General features: G+C 44.2%; 1 protein-coding gene across 1 annotated transcript in view; it reads right to left on the reverse strand.

Annotated features, from left to right (window-relative positions):
• MALRD1 (MAM and LDL receptor class A domain containing 1) overlaps positions 1 to 18,988 on the reverse strand; it is a 367,497-nt gene extending 348,509 nt beyond the window's left edge. Inside the window, exons 1-7 of the mRNA XM_060248396.1 lie at positions 18,748 to 18,988; positions 17,780 to 17,950; positions 14,798 to 14,912; positions 12,424 to 12,570; positions 10,743 to 10,895; positions 10,373 to 10,478; positions 4,179 to 4,546 (exon numbers count right to left, since the gene is read on the reverse strand). Coding sequence (XP_060104379.1) covers positions 4,179 to 4,546; positions 10,373 to 10,478; positions 10,743 to 10,895; positions 12,424 to 12,570; positions 14,798 to 14,912; positions 17,780 to 17,950; positions 18,748 to 18,825 — 1,138 coding nt within the window. The 5' untranslated portion in view covers positions 18,826 to 18,988. The remainder of the gene's footprint in view (positions 1 to 4,178; positions 4,547 to 10,372; positions 10,479 to 10,742; positions 10,896 to 12,423; positions 12,571 to 14,797; positions 14,913 to 17,779; positions 17,951 to 18,747) is intronic.
• Between the last annotated feature and the right edge of the window lie 2,461 nt (positions 18,989 to 21,449).

Consider the following 21,449-nt stretch of genomic DNA (forward strand, 5'->3'; position numbering starts at 1 on the left):
TGATTTATATAATAATTTTCTTGGCAAATTAATTTGAGGGTGGTTATTAGGGTGGGATTATAATCAAATATTGCCATTAGATTTAAATTATGTGTTTTATCAATTAATATACAAAGGGAGATTGTGGGGTGGGCTTGATTGGGTTGATTTGAAAATTGGGATCTGGTGGGGCGGAGTGGACTGGGGAGTTATTTAAGGGCGGTGTTAATGGGCACTAGTGGTGGTGGCTATGACAACAACAGTTACCACTAGCAGGGGATGACTGGCCTAGGGATTCCAGTGCTCCTGGGGAGGGGGAAGTCTGGTGGTGGGAACAGACAACGATATAAGGGAAGGGGATCGAGACCAGTTCGTGCTCGATCACCTTCCAGTCTGTGTCCCATCCCGAGGGTGACAGGTAGGAGGGTCAGGCTGAATTATCCGCCTTCGTCATTGGTATTATGCAATGCCAGGTCCATTAATAATAAGACCTCTGTCCTTCGAGAGTTTTTACTAGAGCAGGACATGGACCTGGCTTGCGTGACCGAGACCTGGGTTTGAGACGGAGACACGGTAGCCCTCTCACAAACAGCTCCCCCGGGTTACTTGGTCTTTCACCATTCATGGACTAGTGGGCGGCGGGAGGAGTGGCGTTGTTCATATGTGAGGCTTACTCCTTTAGGGCGCTCCCGGCCCCAAGGATCGAGGGTATTGAATGTGCCAGTCTGGCGTGGGAAGTTGGAGAAGGGTTGGCAATTTGGCTGGTGTACCACTTGCCTAGCGCACCGGCCAATGCCTTGCTGTCCCTGCTTGAGGCTGTGGCAGGCTAGGCGTTGGAACACCCAAGGCTGGTGATCCTAGGTGACTTCAACGTCCATGCTGACGACCTGGCCTCTAGTTGGGCGATGGACCTAGTGTCATCCATGATGACGCTGGGACTCTTTCAACTTGTTACATCCCCCACCCACCAGGCCAGGCACATGTTAGACTTGATCTTTGCGGCCGGGGTCATGGTGGATGATATAACTGCAGTACTGGTGCCATGGTCGGACCACCTCGCCCTTAAAGCTCGTGTGGACGTTACACTCCAAACCTGTCTAGGCGACGAGCTGATTATGGCTCACCCGCGGAGCCAGATGGACCCAGAATGGTTCCAAATGGCTCTACGGGATCCCTGGCCATCTGGCAATTCCCTCGATGACCTGGTTGAGACCTGCCATAGCCAGCTTTTCAGGGCCATCGATGAGATTGCACCTCGATGCCCTCTGCGACCTCGGACTAGGCTGGCTCTGTGGTATACCCCGGAATTACGCCAGCTGAAACAAGGTCTCAGATGGCTAGAGAGGCAATGGTGGCGTACCCGTGACAAAGCGACTAGAGCATCTTATAGGGGGTTTATGAGGTCCTATGAGGTGGCAGTCAAGGCCACAAAGAAGATGTACTTTGCAGCTAAGATTGCATCTGCAGATTCGCGCCCAGCACAATTATTTAGGACAATTCAGAATCTCACCACACTGCCACAAGGCAAGCCAAATGTTAAGGAATTAGAGATAGGCTGTGAGGCTTTTGCAAATTTTTTTGCAGACAAAGTCCAATTGCTCCGCCACGACTGCCCTGCCATATTGGATACAGTATGTGAACCCGAGGCTCCGTGCCTGTCTTCTGGTTTGACCCTGGATCATTTCAACCCCCTCGGCTTGGAGGAGGTTGACAGAATCCTCGCTACTGCACGTCCAACAACTTGTGATCTGGACCCGTGCCCCTCCTGGCTAATTAAAGCCAGCCAGGAGGAGCTGAGATGTCTTATACGGGACATCATAAATAGATCTCTTTCAGAGGGTCTTTTTCCAACCCCTTTGAAAGAGGCAGTTGTCCGCCTCCTCCTGAAAAGGGCTACATCAGACATGGCTGAATTGGCGCATTACCAGCTGGTCTCAAATTTGCCCTTTTTGGGCAAAGTTATAGAGAGGGCTGTGGTGTTGCAGCTGCAGAGTTTTCTGGATGACGCTTCCACCCTGGATCCATTCCAGTCTGGCTTCCGCCTGGGCCATGGGACAGAGACAGTATTGGTCGCCCTCATGGATGATCTCCGGCGACATCTGGATCGAGGCAGTGTGGCAGTATTGCTACTGTTAGACCTATTGGCTGCATTCAATATGGTAGATCACCGGCTGCTGACCTGCCGCCTCGCCGACGCAGGGATTCGGGGGCTTGCCTTACAGTGGTTCTCCTCTTTCCTTGAGGGTCGGGGACCAAGGGTGGCGATTGGGGGAGAGCTATCCCAGAGACACCTACTTAATTGTGGGGTGCCTCGGGGGCCAGTTCTCTCCCCGATGTTATTTAACATCTACATGCACCCCCTTGCCCAGATTGCCCAGAGATATGGGCTGGGTTGTCACCAGTATGCTGATGACACCCAGCTCTATCTATTGATGGACAGCCAGGCTGGCGATGTCCCTATAAATCTGGACCAGGCGTTGCAAGCCATGGCAGATTGGATCAAGTTAAGTGGGCTGAAATTGAATCCAGCAAAGACAGAGGTCCTTTGCCTAGGTCGTGGCAGTCCAGAGGGAGGGATCTCCCTTCCAGGTTTTGACGGTGCGCCACTGGTACCAGTGTGCAGGGTCAGGAGCTTGGGAGTGCTACTGGAGTTCTCCCTGACAATGGAGGCCCAGATAGCAGCCACTGCCAAATCCGCCTTTTTTCATCTTAGGCGGGTGAGGCAGTTGGCTTCCTTCCTGGAGCGAGGCGACCTGGCAAGAGTGATCCATGCAACGGTCACCTCGGGTTAGACTACTGTAATGCCCTCTACATGGGGCTGCCCCTGTACTGAACTCAGAAACTGCAGCTAGTGCAGAATGCAGCAGCCAGACTGTTAATGGGACTACCTCGGTGGGAACACGTACAGCCTAGGCTGCGGGAATTGCACTGGCTGCCAATTATGTACTGAGTTCGTTACAAGGTGCTGGTTATTATCTTTAAAGCCCTATATGGCCGAGGACATGCCTACCTTAGGAACCGCCCCTCCCCATATGTTCCCCAGAGAGCACTGTGATCTAGTTCACAAAATCTTCTGGAAATCCCTGGGCCAAAGGAGGCCAAATTAAAAACAACTAGAGAGCAGGCCTTCTCAATACAGGCACCCCAATGGTGGAACCAGCTACCGGAGGAGGTACGGGCCCTGCGGGATCTCAATCAGTTCCGAAGGGCTTGTAAAACCGCCCTCTTCCAACTAGCTTTCTAAAATAGAGCCTGGTAGTAACATCAAGCCATCTTTGTATATATTGAGATTGTGGCACAATTAAGTTATACTGGTTTTAGATTATTTATTTAATAATATTTAATTTATGAATTGTATTGTAATTTTATTATCTTGTTTTTATTGTTATAACATGGTTTATACCATGTCCTGTAAGCCGCCCTGAGCTTGCCTAGGCGGGGAGGGCAGGGTATAAATAAAAATTTATTATTATTATTATTAGGTATGCAGGCCCCTGGCCATATAGGGCCTTAAAGGTAAGAACCAACACCTTGAAACGAACCCGGTATGCGATAGGCAACCAGTGCAGCACTTTCAACACAGGTTGAATGTGTTCCCATATACGAAGGCCCATTAACAACCTGGCTGCTGCGTTCTGCACCAATTGAAGCCTCCGGATTCGAGCCAAGGGCAGCCCCATGTAGAGGGCATTGCAGTAATCCAATCTTGTGGCATGGATCACTGTTGCCAAGTCATTGCGTTCGACGTAGGGGACCAACTGCCTTATCAGCCATAGATGACAGAAGGCTGATCTGGCAGTTGCTGCCACCTGGGCCTCCATATTTAAAGAGGAATCCAGGAGCACCCCTCAGCTTTTGACCTTGGGCACCAGTGTAAGTGGTGCTCCAGTCCAAGGTCAGCAGTAAGACCTCAGTTCCCAGACTGCCACGACTTAGTCCATATTCTACTTGTAACACGCTTGAGGAGTGGGAGTAGCTCAGGATGTATTTTTTTTATTATTCAGAAGTAGCTCTCATTAAAGAAAATGGTGGTAGCCCCTGATTTTTTTTTAAATCTTTCCTTCTGTACATTTGCTAGGTTAAGCCAACTAAGCTGTGCTCTAAGCTCTCTGTCTGAGATGTATGAGGATCAAAGATTTACACAATGCCTGAAACAAATCCAATATTATAATTTAAGTAAAAATGATTAAATGTCTTACTGCAGTTGTCTTCATCAGATCCATCTCCACAGTCATCGACAAGATCACATACTAATAAACAGTCTATACAAGCTTTAGAGTCTTGGCACCAAAAATGATCAGGACTTTCACAGTTTAATGCCAGAGGTGGCAGTGTACAGTTCTCAAATCTGATGTCATCAATTGCTGAGACACCATCATAAAATCCAAGGCTGACTTTATTTAGAGATAATTGAAAAGGCCGTGGGAGGCGGCCAAGCTGAATGAAAGCCTTTAGCCACTGATTTCCTTGATTGTAGTATATCCTCCAGAGGACTGTTGGATCTTTGAGTCCATCAACAAGCAATTGCATTTCTGCTGCCCCAACTGACTGGCCATAGCTGTAGTACCTAGCAAGAATATAAAAAACAGAAATGAAATCCATGAAAATTCTCCTGGATCTATGAAACAGCTTTAAACCAAGACAGACCATGCGTCTCCCATATTTTCTGTTTTGACTAGCCATAGCCATCCAAGACAGTGTTTCATGCAGGGTCTAAGGACCTGTCACAGCCCTGCTACTCAAAGTTCTTTTATACTGATGATGTGGAAAATGCAGAGAATGTGTGACATATGCAGAGGATGTGCTCTGCCACTGAGCTCTGTGACTCTTGTTGGCTGGGATTCAGAATGTGTTTGTGGCTCCAGCATCAAGGGGAGGGGCCAAGGCAGGCACCCCAGGCAAAATTCCTCCCTACTAACACATTCTAGTTTACTTTACAGTTTCAACTGAAACACACAACCACACAATTTTCAGAAAAAAGTGGAATAAAATTGGCCACAACTTTTATTGGTCACAACTGTACTAAGCCTTGGCACAGCATGGGGTAAGGATCCCACTCATCAACTGACCCATCTGCCAGTCGATGCTCTGCTGTTCACCTTGGGATGGCAGGTTAGGGATTTCACTAGGGTGAAAGCCCAGGGTCTCCCCTGCCACCTGAGCGTGAAGGTAATCACCCAGTTTACATGCCCCTGGGCTGGGCACCTCAGTTGTCCCTCACGCCAAGATCCCTTAAGAGGACCCCCATACTCTGGAAGTGGGCACCCAGGCAATTTTCCAGAGAATGGATCCAACCCCATATTGATACTGCCACAAGAGCCAAGTCTCAATGCCAATGCTCCTACAGCTGCAGCCAAGGGCATAGGGAATCCTCAATTCTGTGTAGCCAGATATCCATGCAATAAATGAACTGCCTCAGAACAAGGCAGGACCTTCAGCCATGCTGAAATGTCATGGTGCTGCATCCAGGCACCCTCCAATAGCATACATGATCCTCTGCAACCTCTTGGTTGGCTTCTACTTTGCCAATTTCATCTTATCCACAGGGCGTGCCCCTTGCCAACTTTGGCGCTGCAGCCAGTTCAACCAGAATAACCTCACTGCCAGAAGTATCTCCCCCATTGTCAATTCCATCTTATCCACAGGGCGTGCCCCTTGCCAACTTTGGGGCTGCAGTTTGTTCAAACCAGAAGATCATCACTGCCAGAAGTATCTCCCCCAATGACTTCAACATGCCTGTGTACCAGCCCTCAGCCAGAGTGGGCCTCAAGTATTTCTCCCCAAGTTGCATCAACAGCATGTCGGGGGGAGGGGGCGCATGGGTGACCAAATCAAACCACAGACTGAGGGAGAGGTTCCTCCACTTCACCTCTCACTTACCTCACCAAGTGACTCCCACTTTGTCCTGCAGGTCAGCATCCCATCCCTAGCCAGACTTGTGTCTACAAATTCATCCTATAGGGACTGCATCAAGTTAGGGAGGGCCCCTGCTTCCCGTGCTTGGTCAGGTCCTACCCCTCTCCACCAGCAGAAGGCTGCCTTGCCTCTACCCCTTCCCATGGCCCCACAAATGGGGATCAGTGTAAGTCCAGATCTCTGCTTTCTGCTTGTGAATATTTTCTAGAATATCAATGAAATTTAGGAGGTTGCAAGTTCATTATGCATTGTGGCATGGATAGCACAGGCTACCTTGGAAGTTATCAGAACAACAAGGGGAACCACAGTGTATAAGATCAACAAAACCAAATCATTTGGTTATAAGTCCTAGGTCCATGATATGTTGCACTGCAAATGCTTTGATTTATTCTGGGTTTTTAAAAATTCAATTCCATTTAGAACACCCATGGTAGAACTGTGACCTTGAAGAAGATCTGGATTTGAAACTCGCTTAAAGTCCAGGGTGCATGTAGTCGCATACTTACCACCTTTGTTGCTCAATCATCATTCATTACAAATTAAGAGACTTCAAAGTCCATTTTAACTAAGTGATACTACTGGTGTTGAGACTGTTGTTCTTTTGAACTGATTGTTAATAATGCAGAGACCTTAATGTTTTTTTCTGAATTAAATTGTCATTATTTGAAATATTGCAGATTAATGTATGTTGAAAGCTCTATTGGAATATGATACACACAAGCGATTCTTGCTTTCAAACAATGTGTAGTGTAATTCATCATTACATTATTGTTTTGGTTCTAATGTATATACACACTGTTTTGTTCTAGTCTTGTTTATTTTAGAAGCTAAGCAAGGTCAGCCCTAGTTAGTATTTAGATGGGAGACCATCAAGGAAGTTCAGGGTTGTTGATGATGATATTGGATTTATATCTCCTGCCTTCCACTCCAAGTTTCAGCGTCTCAGAGCGGCTCACAATCTCCTTTATCTTCCTCCCCCACAACAGACACCCTGTGAGGTAGGTGGGGCTGAGAGAGGTCTCCCAGAAGCTGCCCTTTCAAGGACAACCTCTGCCAGAGTGATGGCTGACCCAAAGGCCATTCCAGCAGCTGCAAGTGGAGGAGTGGGGAATTAAACCCGGTTCTCCCAGATAAGAGTCCGCACACTTAACCACTACACCAAACTTGCTACACAGAAGATGACAATGGTAAACTACTTCTGAATTTCTCTTGCCTTGAAAACTCTATGGAGTTGCCAAAAGTCAGCTTTGACCTGAAGGCAAAAAAGTTCACTATGGACTAGACTGTAATTATTTAATTATATATTAATTTCCCCCTACTTTCTGTAAAACGGCAGGGTCTGTTTTAGAGTTAAGATGTTGGGAAGCATGAAGTTGTAGTGCCTGGCTGGCCATGGATCAGAGTAGGCTGGCCAGCAGTTCAGAAACATTAGTCCAGATCCAACCCATAAACTTTTGACCAGCATGCTCTGTTACACATTCTGTTTCCCACTAGGAAACTGGAGCCAATAAGAACAAAACCAAATGTATCTAAGTCAAGTTAATTAAAATCAGATGGGTAGGTCCAGGGAACAATTTCCTGAGAAAAGGCCACAATTAAGTTTTCAGTCATAATGTGTCAAAGATAGTGCCATTCATATTACTAAAATTATCAGACTCCAGCAAAGCACACGGAAATGCTATATATTAATTGAATGCGTTTATTTCAACTGATTTGAGGAATTACTGTATCAGTATGTGTTTAGGATATGATAAATATTAATGGCATTCTACAAAAGTGTCCAAGACTTAGTGTTATATGAGCATAACAAGATAGCGTATCAGAAATATTTACATTAGAGCAAAGGTTTTTCAGGGTCATTTATTATTAACAAGTCAGACATCACCACTGTAGAGTTGTCCACAGATGTAGAATTTATCCAACCTCATTTCCAAACAGAATATAAGTGGGGGATCTTTGAGGACTCACAGGAGTGATCTAATTTTCCCACTTTCCCCCTCTCTCTTGCTTTTCATTTTTGCTTTTCATTTTTGCCTCCCCCTGGAAATACCTGTGGCCCTTTCCTTTTCAGCCACCCACCAACTTACCTACCCCTTTTCTGTTTCTCTCCCTGGCAGTCTCTGTCCCTCCTCACTCACTTGCTCACCTTTATCTGTTGCCATCTCCTATTTCAGTTCCCCCTCCCCTGCTTTTTTCTTCTCCAGCTTTACCTTCCCTAGCTCTTATTTGTTACCGTGTAGTTGGTCTCTCTGCCCTACACAGACACAAATTGAAGCTTGGAATACTCAGCAAAGTTGGTTGAGGGGTTACCTAGTAACCCCCCAAATGGCTACAAAAATCTTACAATACCATCTTGCAAACTAGTCAAGCAGCATACACTGTATATTGTTTCTATAATTTGAGATTTTTAACTTTCCAGTGAACACTTTAAAAAAAAAAAGCATTCATGTTTTTCCGCAAACCTGGTGCTTCCCTCAGCCTTGCAGAACACTATCCATATATGGACTGTGTAAGAAAATACCCCTAATATTCAGAACATCGTAGTCACCTGCCTGGTTGCCAGGGTGCCTGGAGACTGAACTCACACACATCTGCTAGGAGAACATGGGTTTGGCTGCCAGACTGGAAAGGACTTATGAGTACTAACAGCCATAATGCTAAAACAGCACTCCGTGTTTCTGGAGGAGTGCTAGCAAGGAGAACGGATGGTTTCCCGTAGCCTTGTGCGAACACCATCTCTATCGTCGGAGCGGGAAAAGGTGCGCTGCTAGGAGCTATCCAGACCATGCGGTTTTCAGCCTTGACCATAGAATTCACTTTGGGAGGCTAACACCAGCTATCTTCATGCAGTGCCGGACTCCATTTCAGTGAAGTGGGAGGCTCACATACTCAACAGATGTCACCCATCCATGAGGCCATCAAGCTTAGGTGTGGATCCTGCCGGACCACCTAAGCCTTTGTCCAAACGGAACTTAGGACAAAGACTGGTACAAAGAAGAAGACTAAAGAAGAGGAAGACCATCTTCAGTAAGCCAAGTTCCTTTGTGTAAATTGGGTGTTATCTTAGGTAGCAATTTGGCCATCTATTGTCATCTTTTTAGATGTTTAATAGTCTTAAGTACCCCTCCACCCAGTGATTTCACCCATTCTTTTCCCCAACGGTCATCCTGGAGCTTCCCCACTCTGGTTCATTGTTACTTGGAAGACCAAACAGGTAACCAGGGCCCAAGCTTGTTCATTGGTCAGTTATGGGTACCCAATTAGGTGCCACCAATTAACTTGCTATTGGCTACTGCAGAAGTCCAGCCTTATGGTCACTGCGGAGCCTCCCCTTTTTCCACCCCTGTACCTCCCATCCCCTGAGGGTCTAAGGTAGTCTATTTAACCTCTGACCCAGCTCCACTCATGTGTGCATCTAGCAGTACCCCAGTTCAGCTGTCTAGATCCATCCCCGATTCCTGATCAGTTGAGGGTCCTATTTCCCCCGTCCTCTTTTGTCGCCGTTGGAGCCTTCCTTGAAGACTACGATCGGTAATTATCACCCTGTTCGTCTATCTATGTATTGTCTCTCTCTCTATTTTTCTTAGGACTGTATGTGTGTTTTGTGAATATTTGTCTTGTATGTAAGCCATATTTTTCTGGAATAAATTTTAATTGTTTTTACTTAATTAGTGTCCCTGGTAAATTTAAGCATTAATTTCTGGATGTGTATCCTGTATACAGAGATAAAAAGATCCTGATTAAGCCAGGTGCCGACCTGACAATTCCCCAACCTCAGTTTTGAGGGCATTTTGGCTTACAACTGCACTGGGAATTTTTTGATCCACATATATGGTTCAAAATCAGATATAATGACTGCAGTACAAAATTCATCCTACTAGAAACATTAAGGCAGTTATACTCATGGCTCAGAGCAACATGTGGCTCTTTGGCATGCCAACTGTGGCTCTTCTGAGCAGTGTGGCACCTAACCTATGTTTCAAGAATATGGGCAATACCATGATCCAGTGGGGCTTGTGGGTGGCAGGTGGTTTTCCACCTCAAACTAGCTGCTGCAAGAGGAATGGGTAAGGTTGCCCATTTCGGCTTGGGATATTCCTAAAGATTGAGGCATAGAGCCTGGGGAGGGTGAAATTTGGGGAAAGGAGGAAGCTCAATGGAATATAATTCCAAGGAGTTCACTCTCCTAGGTTACTGTTTCTGCTGGGGAGCTAATCACTGTAGTCTGGAGATCAATTGTAGTTCTGGTACAACTCTAGGACCCCACTTTGAGTTTGTTAATGGTAACTCTAGGTACAGGTAAGCTTCACGCTACCATGAGGTGCACAGCAGGCCTCATGCCTGGGATTGGAAGTGGATGGTAGTTGCAAATGTGGCCCTCTGTGAGCTGCAAAGTGAGTATACCATTCAACTAAGCTCACTGTCAATTCATTGGCAGTCATGTGCTTCTGTAAAAGTGAAAAATCAAACTTCATACCAGAATGTCATGGTGCATCCTGATCCAGCCTGGCTGAATTTGGGGCTTTGTAGCTGTGCAATTTGTGAGATACTGCTGCTGTTTCTCAGAATGAACATAAAATGACCTATGAAGAGAAAATTAGATAATGATAATAGATATCAATTTGCCTGCTCAAATATTACTATGTATCTGGTTTTTGGAATGTATTACAATCACATATTTTTTTAAAAGAACAAAATAGATAATGAAGTACCATTTCATGCACCTATGCAAAAAAAAGGTATAGAACATGCATATTATGCATGCCTATCTCTCACTCATTTAAATGTGATCTATCATAATTTTATGAGTACATTCCTTGTAGCAAAATTACTCATTGAGATTTTACCTTCAGAATGATTGTAGGTATGATCCCCTGGTGGAGTTTGTTTCTGGAAAGGAAGGGGAAGGCCACTTCTGGAGCTTCGTACCCAGGTAAATCCATCAGCATTGACTGTTTCCAGCCAGCCACAGTTGTCTGTTTCAAAGTCACATTTGGCAGCTGCAATATTCATACAAGATTTTGTATTCATTGCATCGCTTTACCCAACAACAACCCAATATAACTGATAGCATATCAATCAAAGCTCAGTGAACAACTGCTTAAATTCTTTTTGCTTTCATCCATTGTCATTATGAGGCTTTTCACTCTGCTCATTTTTGATGCTGGTGTTCAAGATTTGGATGTTCCTTTTCCATCATTTCTATTTTATATGCTATTTATAGACAAATTGATGCAAAAATAACATTGAAAACATGTTCATTTCAATGGGAAATTTTGCATGACAAAACAAATTTGTACAAAAGTAAACATACACAGATTCAATACACACAAGGAAAACACAAACTCAAAATAGGGATTTTCATGTACAACACGTAGGGGTGAAAAATTTGAAAGCATTGCTCATCAAAGCACTTCAGTGACATAGATCCAACATATGCTGTACCCGCACTCATTTTTAATTATATATTGTTACAAAATATATAACATGCTTTCTGTTCTGTTAGTCAATGTGGCTAACATGTCTTTAAAACCAAACACATAATTAAAACAATTGAAACCAAGTTAAAATGCACAAAAAAGCTATTGAAACATAGGCCAGGAAAAAGGGATCCCTGAGGAAATGCCAGGTTAAACAAACAAACAAACAAAAAACGGCTTCACCCATCGCCAGAAGATTGCAACAGAAGGGACAGTCAAGACTCTCTCCAGAGAGTGTTTCAGAGTCTTGGTGCCATGACTGAGAAGGCCCTCTCTTAGATTTCTACCCAACAAATCTCAGAAGGTGGGGGCACCCAAAGCAGAGCCTCAAAAGTTGATCATAGTGGACCAAGAGATTGTGCAGGAGTCCCAATGATACTTTCTGAAACCTTCTCTCTGTCTCCCATCATAGTACATCTATCAGAGTGAACAAAGCTGTTTTAATCCCATGACCAGGCCTGAAACTAGATTGGAAAAGTTCCCCAAAATTTGCTTCATCCAGGAATATTGAAGTTGTTCAGCCACCGCCTGTTTAATCAATTTCAAATGGATCAATTGTAACTTGGTCAATAATTATAGAAATCTACAGGGACTGGGGTAGATTTCTTTAAAAGTGATGCCTCACAGCCTGAGCACTGGATACTGCATTGTCATTGTTCAACAGCAACCATCTGTAACTAGATATTTCTACATGGACTATTATAGCACAATAGTGCAGTATCCAAGGATGTGTAAATGCAGATAGCCCTAAAAATGTAAACTGAATTCTCTTTTTGAAATGTCATACTCTAAATATAATTTTCCAACTATGGCTTTATTATTCTGACAAATCATTTCCAATTTTAGTTTTAATCTGAAATGTAGCTGCAATGCTATAAGAAAAAAAAAAGTCAATACATACTCAGAGTGAAAAGTGCTTCACCTTGTGAGAGGTTCATCTTAATTAACTAACCGCCCTAATGAAAATGGAACCAAGTTATAATGCTATTGATGTCTACATTTAGTGATCCTTATGGCATGAGTTACAGATCAATGTGCTTTTACTTACGGCACATGGCTTCATCGCTCCCATCTGAGCAATCAGGTGTGAAATCACAAAACTTGTCTGATGAAATGCAGACTCCTTGGTCACATGGCAAATATCCAGGTGGGCAATAAAGGTATGAAGAATTACTGGTTGCGAACTTTTCTTCTCCTTAAAAATACGTATTTGTTCACAAATAGTTAATTCTGTTATCATACAAAGGACATCATAATTCATGCCTGTACATCTAAAAAAGGATAATTAAGCGTTCTTCCCTTTAGACCCAATCCAAACACAGTAGTGAAGAAAACATATTTCCATCCATGGACCTTGCTATAGCAGGAAATGTCAGATGCTGCTGAATGTGGAATTTACAGTGTGATCCTAAACACAGTTATGCCTACGTCTATTGAAAGCAATGGATTGTACTGTCAAGAACCTGCCCAGTGTGGTGTAGTGGTTAGAGTGCTGGACTAGAGTTTGGCGCACCCAGATTCAAATCCCCACTCTAGCATTGAAACTTTCTGGATGATTTGGGGGCAGTCACACAGTCTTAGCCTAACCAACCTCATAGGACTGTTGTGAAAATAAAATAGGGAAAGGAGACTAAGCCACATTAGGGCCCCATTGGTGAGAAAGGTGGTGTACAAGTGAAGGAACCAAATAAACAAACCTACATTCAAAGAGAAGCTACAAGTAAGAATCAATGTCAGGGATAGATACGGTATTTAAGGCAGCTGCAAGGGGCCTTATGACAACCCACTGCTGTGAAAAAGCCAGCATTTGCAACTTGTGAATTTTCTCTGTGTGGAGACAATGGTGGTGCTGTCCTTGGAACACCTGTCCAACTCTTCTTCCTTTTTTGAAATGCACACTACTACCACATATGGAGACAACAACTCCTCCCTTCTTCCTCTGCCACACAGTCAGCAGGAAGGCAGCAGGAAGGCCTCTTGCACACTGCAGTTGAGCGTGCATTCACTTGTCTGAGCAAGCTGTAATGGCTGCAAGCAGCACCAACAGGATCAGGCAAACAGAAAGAAAAGACAGGCAAGCAAGTGATGCAGTGACAGTTGCTTGTTTACCTGGGCAGGTGAGCAAGAAGCAGTGGTGAACAATGATGGTGCTAAAGCGATCAAAGCTACAAAACACCATAGCCCAATCATAATAGATATTCTGAATAATATTTTTTCTAGAAACAGGCAAGCTAAGCATATTTTTTAAAAGTAATTCAAATCTGGGAAATTAGTTCAACAAATTGACGACATGAATATGGACACACAAAGCTGCCTTTTACTGATTCAGATCCCTTGTCTATCAAGGTAAGTATTGTCTATTGCATCCCCATACGGAATAAAAAGGCAGACAACATAATTGGGAAAATGGGCCACTTTATTAACTTTTAACACAACCTGGCAAGGTAAACGAAATAGGACGAGCCCTGGGGTCACACCTGACCCCGCTAAGTCCTACAAGGGCGAGGCACCCTACCCCCGGTCGCAGCCATCCAAATGTGGCTAGAACCGGGCCGGCAGACCAAACATGCCCTCCCCTTACCCCCTCCCCGATGCCCAGAAGGGGGCGACCAAAGGGAGGAATGAAACCCGATCCGTATTCAGGACATTGAGCCGTGAAGCCCATCTGCCATTCCTACGGATCGTATGCACAACACAGGTGCCTAGGCCTGGGTGCTCACTAGCAAGGTCTGAACCCCTTGCAAATCCCACCAAGTGACCAAATTATCTACCTACCTAACAACCACACCACTGCTAGGCAGTACAAGGTAGGCGAAAAACATACCACCAACAGCCAATTCAGGTGATATGAAAAAATTCCTACCTGGCCCCTAATAAGACAACCGGTATAATCCTGTACTACTGCAGGGTGGGTGGGCGGGCCAACAACTCCACTCGACTGCGTGGAGAGGGGTGGGGCTGAGGCTACTTATAGCCCCAGCCCGCACAAAATCCTCGGATGCCCGGGAAAGCAGCCTTTGATCCGGCCGGGGCTGCAAAGGACGGCCCCGCGGCACGCAGCCGCTTTGCGGCGCGGCCGGAGCGGGGTCGAATTCTGAATGGCAGCAGCTCTGTGGAGTTTTGAAGGGGGGAATAATTTGAATTCAATAGTACTTTTGAGTTCAGTAGTGCATTTAAGTACAGTAGTACTTTAAAGAGCAAGAAGATTTTCAGGGTATAATCTTTTGAGAATCAAAGCTCCCTTCATCAGAGATCTTTGTCAGATGGGGGGAAAGGTGATTCATAACCCCACCCTCCCTAATCCTTTTGACTGGAGGTGACCAAGACTGAATTTAGGACTCGCCACATGCAAAGCAGATATTCTACCACTAAGCCACAATTTTGCCTCCAAAGAGGATAAGGAAATGGCTCTTTGTCCTTACCTTCCACGTAGATATTTGAAAGGGAATGATTAGTAGCTTCACATGCCTTTGTTATGCTTATGTCATCTATAGCAACGACAGCTTTTGCAGACCCAAGCCTGGCCTGCAGAATTATCTGTGATACCAAAGAAATAATCTCATTAAATGTTACATCACAAACATCTTCATCTATTTTGAGTATCCCTGCAAATCCCTGACCAAGCCTCTGGACACACTCACTGAGAACAGCAAACCTGCAGTTGTTACAAAAATACCAATAAGACACCAACAGCCCTGTGAGTGGAACAGAAGAGTCAAGTTCTTTGAATTACATATATCTCATATGAGAAATGATGATTGTTTGCAGCAGTTTAATTTACTCATGGATTCATTTTTGCCATCTGTGCTGAAGCAGCAAGGCATTTCACATGAGAAATAATATCCAGAGTGATATTTGTGTGTAAACGCATAATGGCTGCCAACTAAAAAATAAAGCCATATTTTATTGCAGAGGTCACTGAAGGGCTATGCATTGGATGACTAAGAAATAGCTGTTTGTGTAAGAATCTCATAGAGAAGAAATATGACTGAAAACAATGCTTAAAAACAGAAGCTTCTTGTTGCGCTATAAATATTTATGGTATCCTGAATGAATCAAAAGTAGGATTGTATAGTAATCCAATTTTAACTTGTTTTAAGGACACTTTTTATGCCTTATTGGATCAACCACAGGCTTCATCACAGAATCACAGCAAAAATAAACTACTATTGAGACACTCTCAGGACAAAAACAATCCATTTGCCCCCCAAGGTCGGAATAAAGAGTCGGACACAATACATTGGAATAAAATTGGGCCACTTTATTAACTTTACAGTGTAAACAGCAAGGGCACCCCACCAGCGGCCTGGCCAGGGGTAGGGGTCACCGCGACCGCTCCCCTGCCATTAACGGGCGAGAGACCCAGCCCCCCGGCCAGAGCTGAGCAACTCAGCTCCCTCCAGGCAGGCCCAGCAGGGAGACCCGCACCAGAGGGCCCAAACCCAGACGCACGTCTCGCCGGAAAGGCACCCTCTAGCCGAGCCTCCTGGACAGTCTGCATTCTCCAAACCCGGGTCTCCAAACTCAAGGTTGATCATGCCAGACCCCAAATTCCCCAAAAGGGGGATGCTTCGCAGTCCTCCCATAGCCGCATAGTGTCCTAAACCCCAAAAACCTGCCAACTAAAGTGACCACCTATTTAAAGGCACCATCCCTGAGCCAATTCCACAATCCACTGTAGTGCTATGCAGGGTAGGCAAAAAACACACCCCAGCAACAGCCAAACAGCCGGAGCGTAAAAAATTCCTACCCGGCTCCTCAAATGAGGCAACCAGCAAAGCCTACATAACATACAGGGCAGGCGGGAGGGCCGATCGACGTCGAAGTGCCTGGAAGGGAGCGCAGAGCCAGCTGTTAACACGGCTATGCTCCGCCCCCCAAATTGTACGCCCAAACGGGCGAACTCCTCCTCCCAGGGAGGCAAACGGAGCGACAGCAGCCTAGCAGCTATGCTGCAGGCTGCATGCTCTAGAATGACTAGAAATTTATGGGAAATTTACAACATGTGGACAATTTATGTCCAGGTCAAAAGCTTCACGTTCCCACCAGGATCAATGGATCCCCCACACTCAGCTTCTGTTTCCTGCCAATGCTCCTGTAGCTAGTGAGATAAAAATAATGTAAAAAAATAGCCATTGATGATGGCATGATGTCACAGCCAGGGAAAACCTGGATGTCATGTTTATTTGTTCTAGAGAGGTGTAAAGTCACACTGTCAGCTGATGGTTCCCCTATATCCCTGCCCCTTGGATTCCTACCAGTTACCAGCATGTGTTGGCAACCCTACACAGGCTTCTGGAGAGGAGCAAGAAGGACTGCAGGTCTGAATATAGCATTTCTACCTGTTTCTCCTGAACGGTGGAGTTTCCCAGCTCAAGAAACTAGATTTAAAACCAAACCACATTCCATACACAAGAGCAAAACTGGCACAAGAGGTCACTATTCTCAGCCATCTACCAAGGCCTTAGCAGCTTGACTAGATCCTCTTGCTGCTTCTCTTTATAGTCACTACCATTTTCTAATGCATTTAACTAGGCACTTCCTCTTGGCACTGATAATGAGTGGGTCCTTTGCTGTACCTTAACAAGTTAGGAAAAAAGTTCTGCCCCTTAATAGTGGTTTAATGGATTGTTATTTACCTCCCATGTCATGAAAGGTTTCACCTGCCCATTCCCATATATTAAACCTATATTTATTTTCTTCTCCAGGTTGTTGGTAACATAACCTCAGTGCTGCCTCCTTTCTTGTTCACCCATCAGGATTTGAGGATAGTGGCTGATGATAACAGCAGCAAAGAATTACTGCTGCCATATGTGTCCAGGAAGACCGATACACCCACACCATGTACATCTCTGTAAATAATCAATGATCAATATATATATTTGCTGAAAATTCTGAAAAACTTATGGAATTTAAAAAGAATTTTTAAAAGAATTAACAGTGACATATGCTCAAAGTGTGGAGTATTTTGTGAAGAGGCTGTAGATTTTATACCTTATATGGCAGTCATTGGTATGTAAAATTATTTAAAAATGCTGTGTTTCAGAATGTTCAATATATTTATTTAGAATATATATAGGTCTCATTGATTATTTGCAGATATTTACATGGTGTGGGTATATAGATTATTTTCCCCATGGTCCCATTTGTGCTCTATAGCCATATGCCTCCAAGCAAGAAGACTTCAGCAAGTAGATTAGATGGGAAAAGACTTGTATTTTAATTTTTTAAAATTAATCTTTTTTTAAAAAAATTCCACCATAGGAAAGGGTCAGTTAAGTTGGAGGAAGATTCCTCATGCTTGCGGAAGGCTTCAGACTTTGCTGACCTGAGTTTGTAGGACACATGCCATTCATTTCAAACAGGAAAGATCAGACTGTACATTTACCTTCTAAGGTGCTTACCTGAAAAGGTCCTGCTATTTCTCCAGTGATATTTTTTATAAGTACAGTCGCCTTTGTCCACTGCATCTTGCTCTTGAAAAAATCTGAGTCGAGTAAAGTTTTCAAATTTCCAGGAGTTCTAATGAAAACGGTCAACTGGGAATCCTGAGACAGCTGATACCAAAACCTCACCTGTTGTGAAAATGAAATTATTGACCCTCTAGTCAATATACATACACATTACAGAACAATTGCTGATACTTCTTAGAACACTTGCAAATGGTACCAGAAAGTACCAAAAGTCTCAGCTGCACTGCACTAAAATGCATGTACTCTTCCATTCCTTCCCCAAAAGTCTCAAGGAAAAAAAGTTGGATGAATAGAATACTTGGCCATGAACTGTCATTTCTACATCCTTTGAACCTGGAAACTGTGTACTGGTTTCCCAGCTGTCTCTTCTCAACAGCTGTTAGCTTCCTAACAAAGAACATAGGATATAGCAGTTAGCATGTCAGAGTAGGATCTGTTACACCCAGGTTCCAATCCCACCATGCCATATACACTCTCTGGGTGACCTTGAGCCAGTCTTTTATTCTAACCTATCTCATGGAGTTGTAGTTGTAATAATAAAGTGAAGGAGGGGGCAATGATATTGTCTGCCACTCTGGGCCCTGTTAGAGGAGGAAAGTATAAGGGTATAAATATCTAAATAAATAAAGCACTGTACATAAAAGGGGCAAAGAATTCTCCTCTCAACCCAATAGATTGCTAAATGGAACCACCATGTTCAGATACAGTTGATAAAGTTGCCAACCTCTAGGTAATAACTAGAGATCTCCCACTATCACAACTTTTCTCCAGTTGACTGTCATGTTTTGTGGCCAAGGCACAAGACCCAGTGCCAGTAAGTCACAGTAAGTCCAGCATCTGAGTATAGTGGACAGTCCCAACTATAGTCAAGTCCCCAGGTAAGAGGTTAAGGCACCAACAGCAGGAATCAATGCAGGGTGAGTTCCAAGAGGCATGGTAAGGTTCAGTTCAAAGGTCATAGCACAAGGAATCAGCATACAAGATGAGTCCAAGAAGTGCAGTCAAGCCCAGAACAAGAAGCCAGGATATAGAGCAAGTCCAAGAGGCATAGTCAGGTCCAGAATGAAGGTGGAAATCAGCCTGGCTGGTCCAGGAAGTCACTGGGAAAAGGAGGGAGCTGGAATGAAAGTTGTTGCCTGCAACGAACAGGCTGTAACTGCTCAGTATTTATGAGAATGCAGCAGCCCCTCCTTGTCCAGGTGCTTCTTATCCTTTAAAAGCAGACAGCAGTTCCTCCAGGTGTGAGCATTTACCATCACATTCTCTTCTGCCTTTGCCTCTTTTCCCTTCAATACTCTAGCAGCATAGGTGGGCAGAGTCCCTCCTCCTCACAGGTGGGTTGTAATTCCTGGGAAGAGTTTGTGCTTGTCAATAACGCTTGCTGTAAATCCTGCGGAATAGTGCACTTGTTGACAGCTCTGGCTGTAAACTTTGGGGAGAGTCTGCATCTATGGACAGCCCAGGCATTTCCTCAGCTAATGGGTCAATGTATTTTTCACCTGCTTCTGAGTCACTGTTAGACTCACCATCAGCTTGACCTGGCTGAGGCACTGGAGAGACTGACTGAACTGAATGGTGAGCCTTGACAGCCAGAAATTAGTCCACCTGGAGAAAATGGACATGTTGAAAGCTGGAGTCTATGGCATGATACTCCATTGAAGTCTCCCCTCCCTCTTCAGCCTCCACCCCAAAAATATCCAAGTATTTCCCAACCCAAGGTCAAGAAAAAGAGTTGAATTTATACCCCACATCGAGAAGAAGAGTTGAATTTATACCACATCCTTCACTCAGAGCAGTTTATAGTCTCCTTCCCTTCCTCTCCCTACAACAGACACCCTGTGAGAGACAGAACTCAGAGAACTGCTCTTGAAACAACAGCTCTGAGCGAACTGTGACTGCGTAGGTGAGTGGGGGAGTGGGGAATGAAACCCATTTCTCCCAGATTAGAGTCCACACATCTAACCACTACATGAACTGGCTGAAGACAAGCTAAAAGGATTTTTCCAATAGCACATTGTGCCTTTAAACTTCCCCAGATGCATGTTGTAGGCCACTGTTAGATTGAGCTACACAGACATTTATTTCAACATGCTGGTAAAAGAGACAGTAACTACTTTTGTCAAGGAAGGCAGTGAGTGTTAGAAAAAAAAAATTACCTGACAATGTGCAGCATCAATGGATAATTCTGTAAAAACTGGACTGCTTAGATGAGAAATAATAGGCTTTGTGTACATAGGTAAGCCTGCCACATAAATAAATTTTCCTGAAAATTTAAAAATAAGAGAGCTGTTAAGGGATATTTAATGCCAGAAAAGAGGAACAACACATATTTCTTATTCATGATTGTGACCAGCCTTTTTTATCTACTGAGGAGACTCACATAGCCTCTTAGGTTTTTGAGGAAACAGGTTTGTTTTAAACTATAAACTTTCCCCTTAGTTACCAGGTGTTCTTAAAATAGCAAGTATATAGGAATGAGTTTGCTGCCATGAGATAAGTAAACTGCATGATCACTGAGGCAGGATTTTTATATAAACAATGGAATATTTATTTACTGGTTGGTTTCAAAGAACAGATCAGCAGCACAGGGTTCCAGGTAGACAAAGGAGAAACCTGGCTGAAGCACATAAATATAAGCTAGTTATGTTTCAAAGTGTGCTTTGAATTTTCTTTAATATTTTCAGAAACGTCAGTTTTACTAACTAGCCACTAGGTTGGATCCTCTCTCACACACAGGATTCCACCCACACCAACATGCCGTTTCCCAAGAGTAAAACTAAGTGGTATAAGGACTGCTTGTTACCAGAGACAGACTTATCAGTCAGGTATTCTGTTCTCTCCCAGATGTAGAGCTAAATCACTCTGCCACACTCCTGGGCAGAGCTAACCTTCGCTCTTTCTGCTCTTTTATTGAAGCAGACCCAACTATCTCTGAACTCTCCTCAAGGTAGATCTGGACTGGACTCTTACTGCACTCTACCTGAGGAAGACCTGACCTGAACTACCTCTCTGCACTTTCTGTGTGGCAGATTTAAACTGAACTGTATCCTACTCTGCTTTCCTCCAACATTCCATCCCGCTTCTGAAAGGTGATTGGATGCTGAAACACCACTCCCATAGGCTCAGCTCAGGAACTGTTTTTCCCCTCAGGGGCAGAACAACTTGCTGTCCATTCTTGGATGCATTGATCATCTTGGAAGAATAGCGGCAATTTAAACCCAACAGATGAATGTGACTATTTTTTTGACATAGGTGGGGAGGGCAACTGATAACTAGTTTCAGCTTCTCCTGAAAACGTGATAAAGTGTTAAGAAAATTTAAAAGGATATATTTGAGGCAAGAAGAAATACAGGTGCAGTGGTCAATAATTCATCTAGGTTTCTGACTCCCAGTCTCCAAAAAGTCATCTATTCTGTCCCAGTGAAACATCCATTGTGTGCACTATTTCAGCTTCCCTCCACAAACTGCCAGTTTATAGCATGTTAGCATTTGTGAAAATCATGGGAAGCAATGCTAGAAAGCTGCATTTTTCTCAGGAGATCCACAAGCTTGACATAGTTATTTGCGCTTGTGGGGAAGAAAGTATAATTAAAGATCTAAT

The sequence above is a fragment of the Heteronotia binoei genome, chromosome 10, assembly GCF_032191835.1.
Source record: "Heteronotia binoei isolate CCM8104 ecotype False Entrance Well chromosome 10, APGP_CSIRO_Hbin_v1, whole genome shotgun sequence".
NCBI classification, from domain to species: Eukaryota; Metazoa; Chordata; class Lepidosauria; order Squamata; family Gekkonidae; genus Heteronotia; species Heteronotia binoei.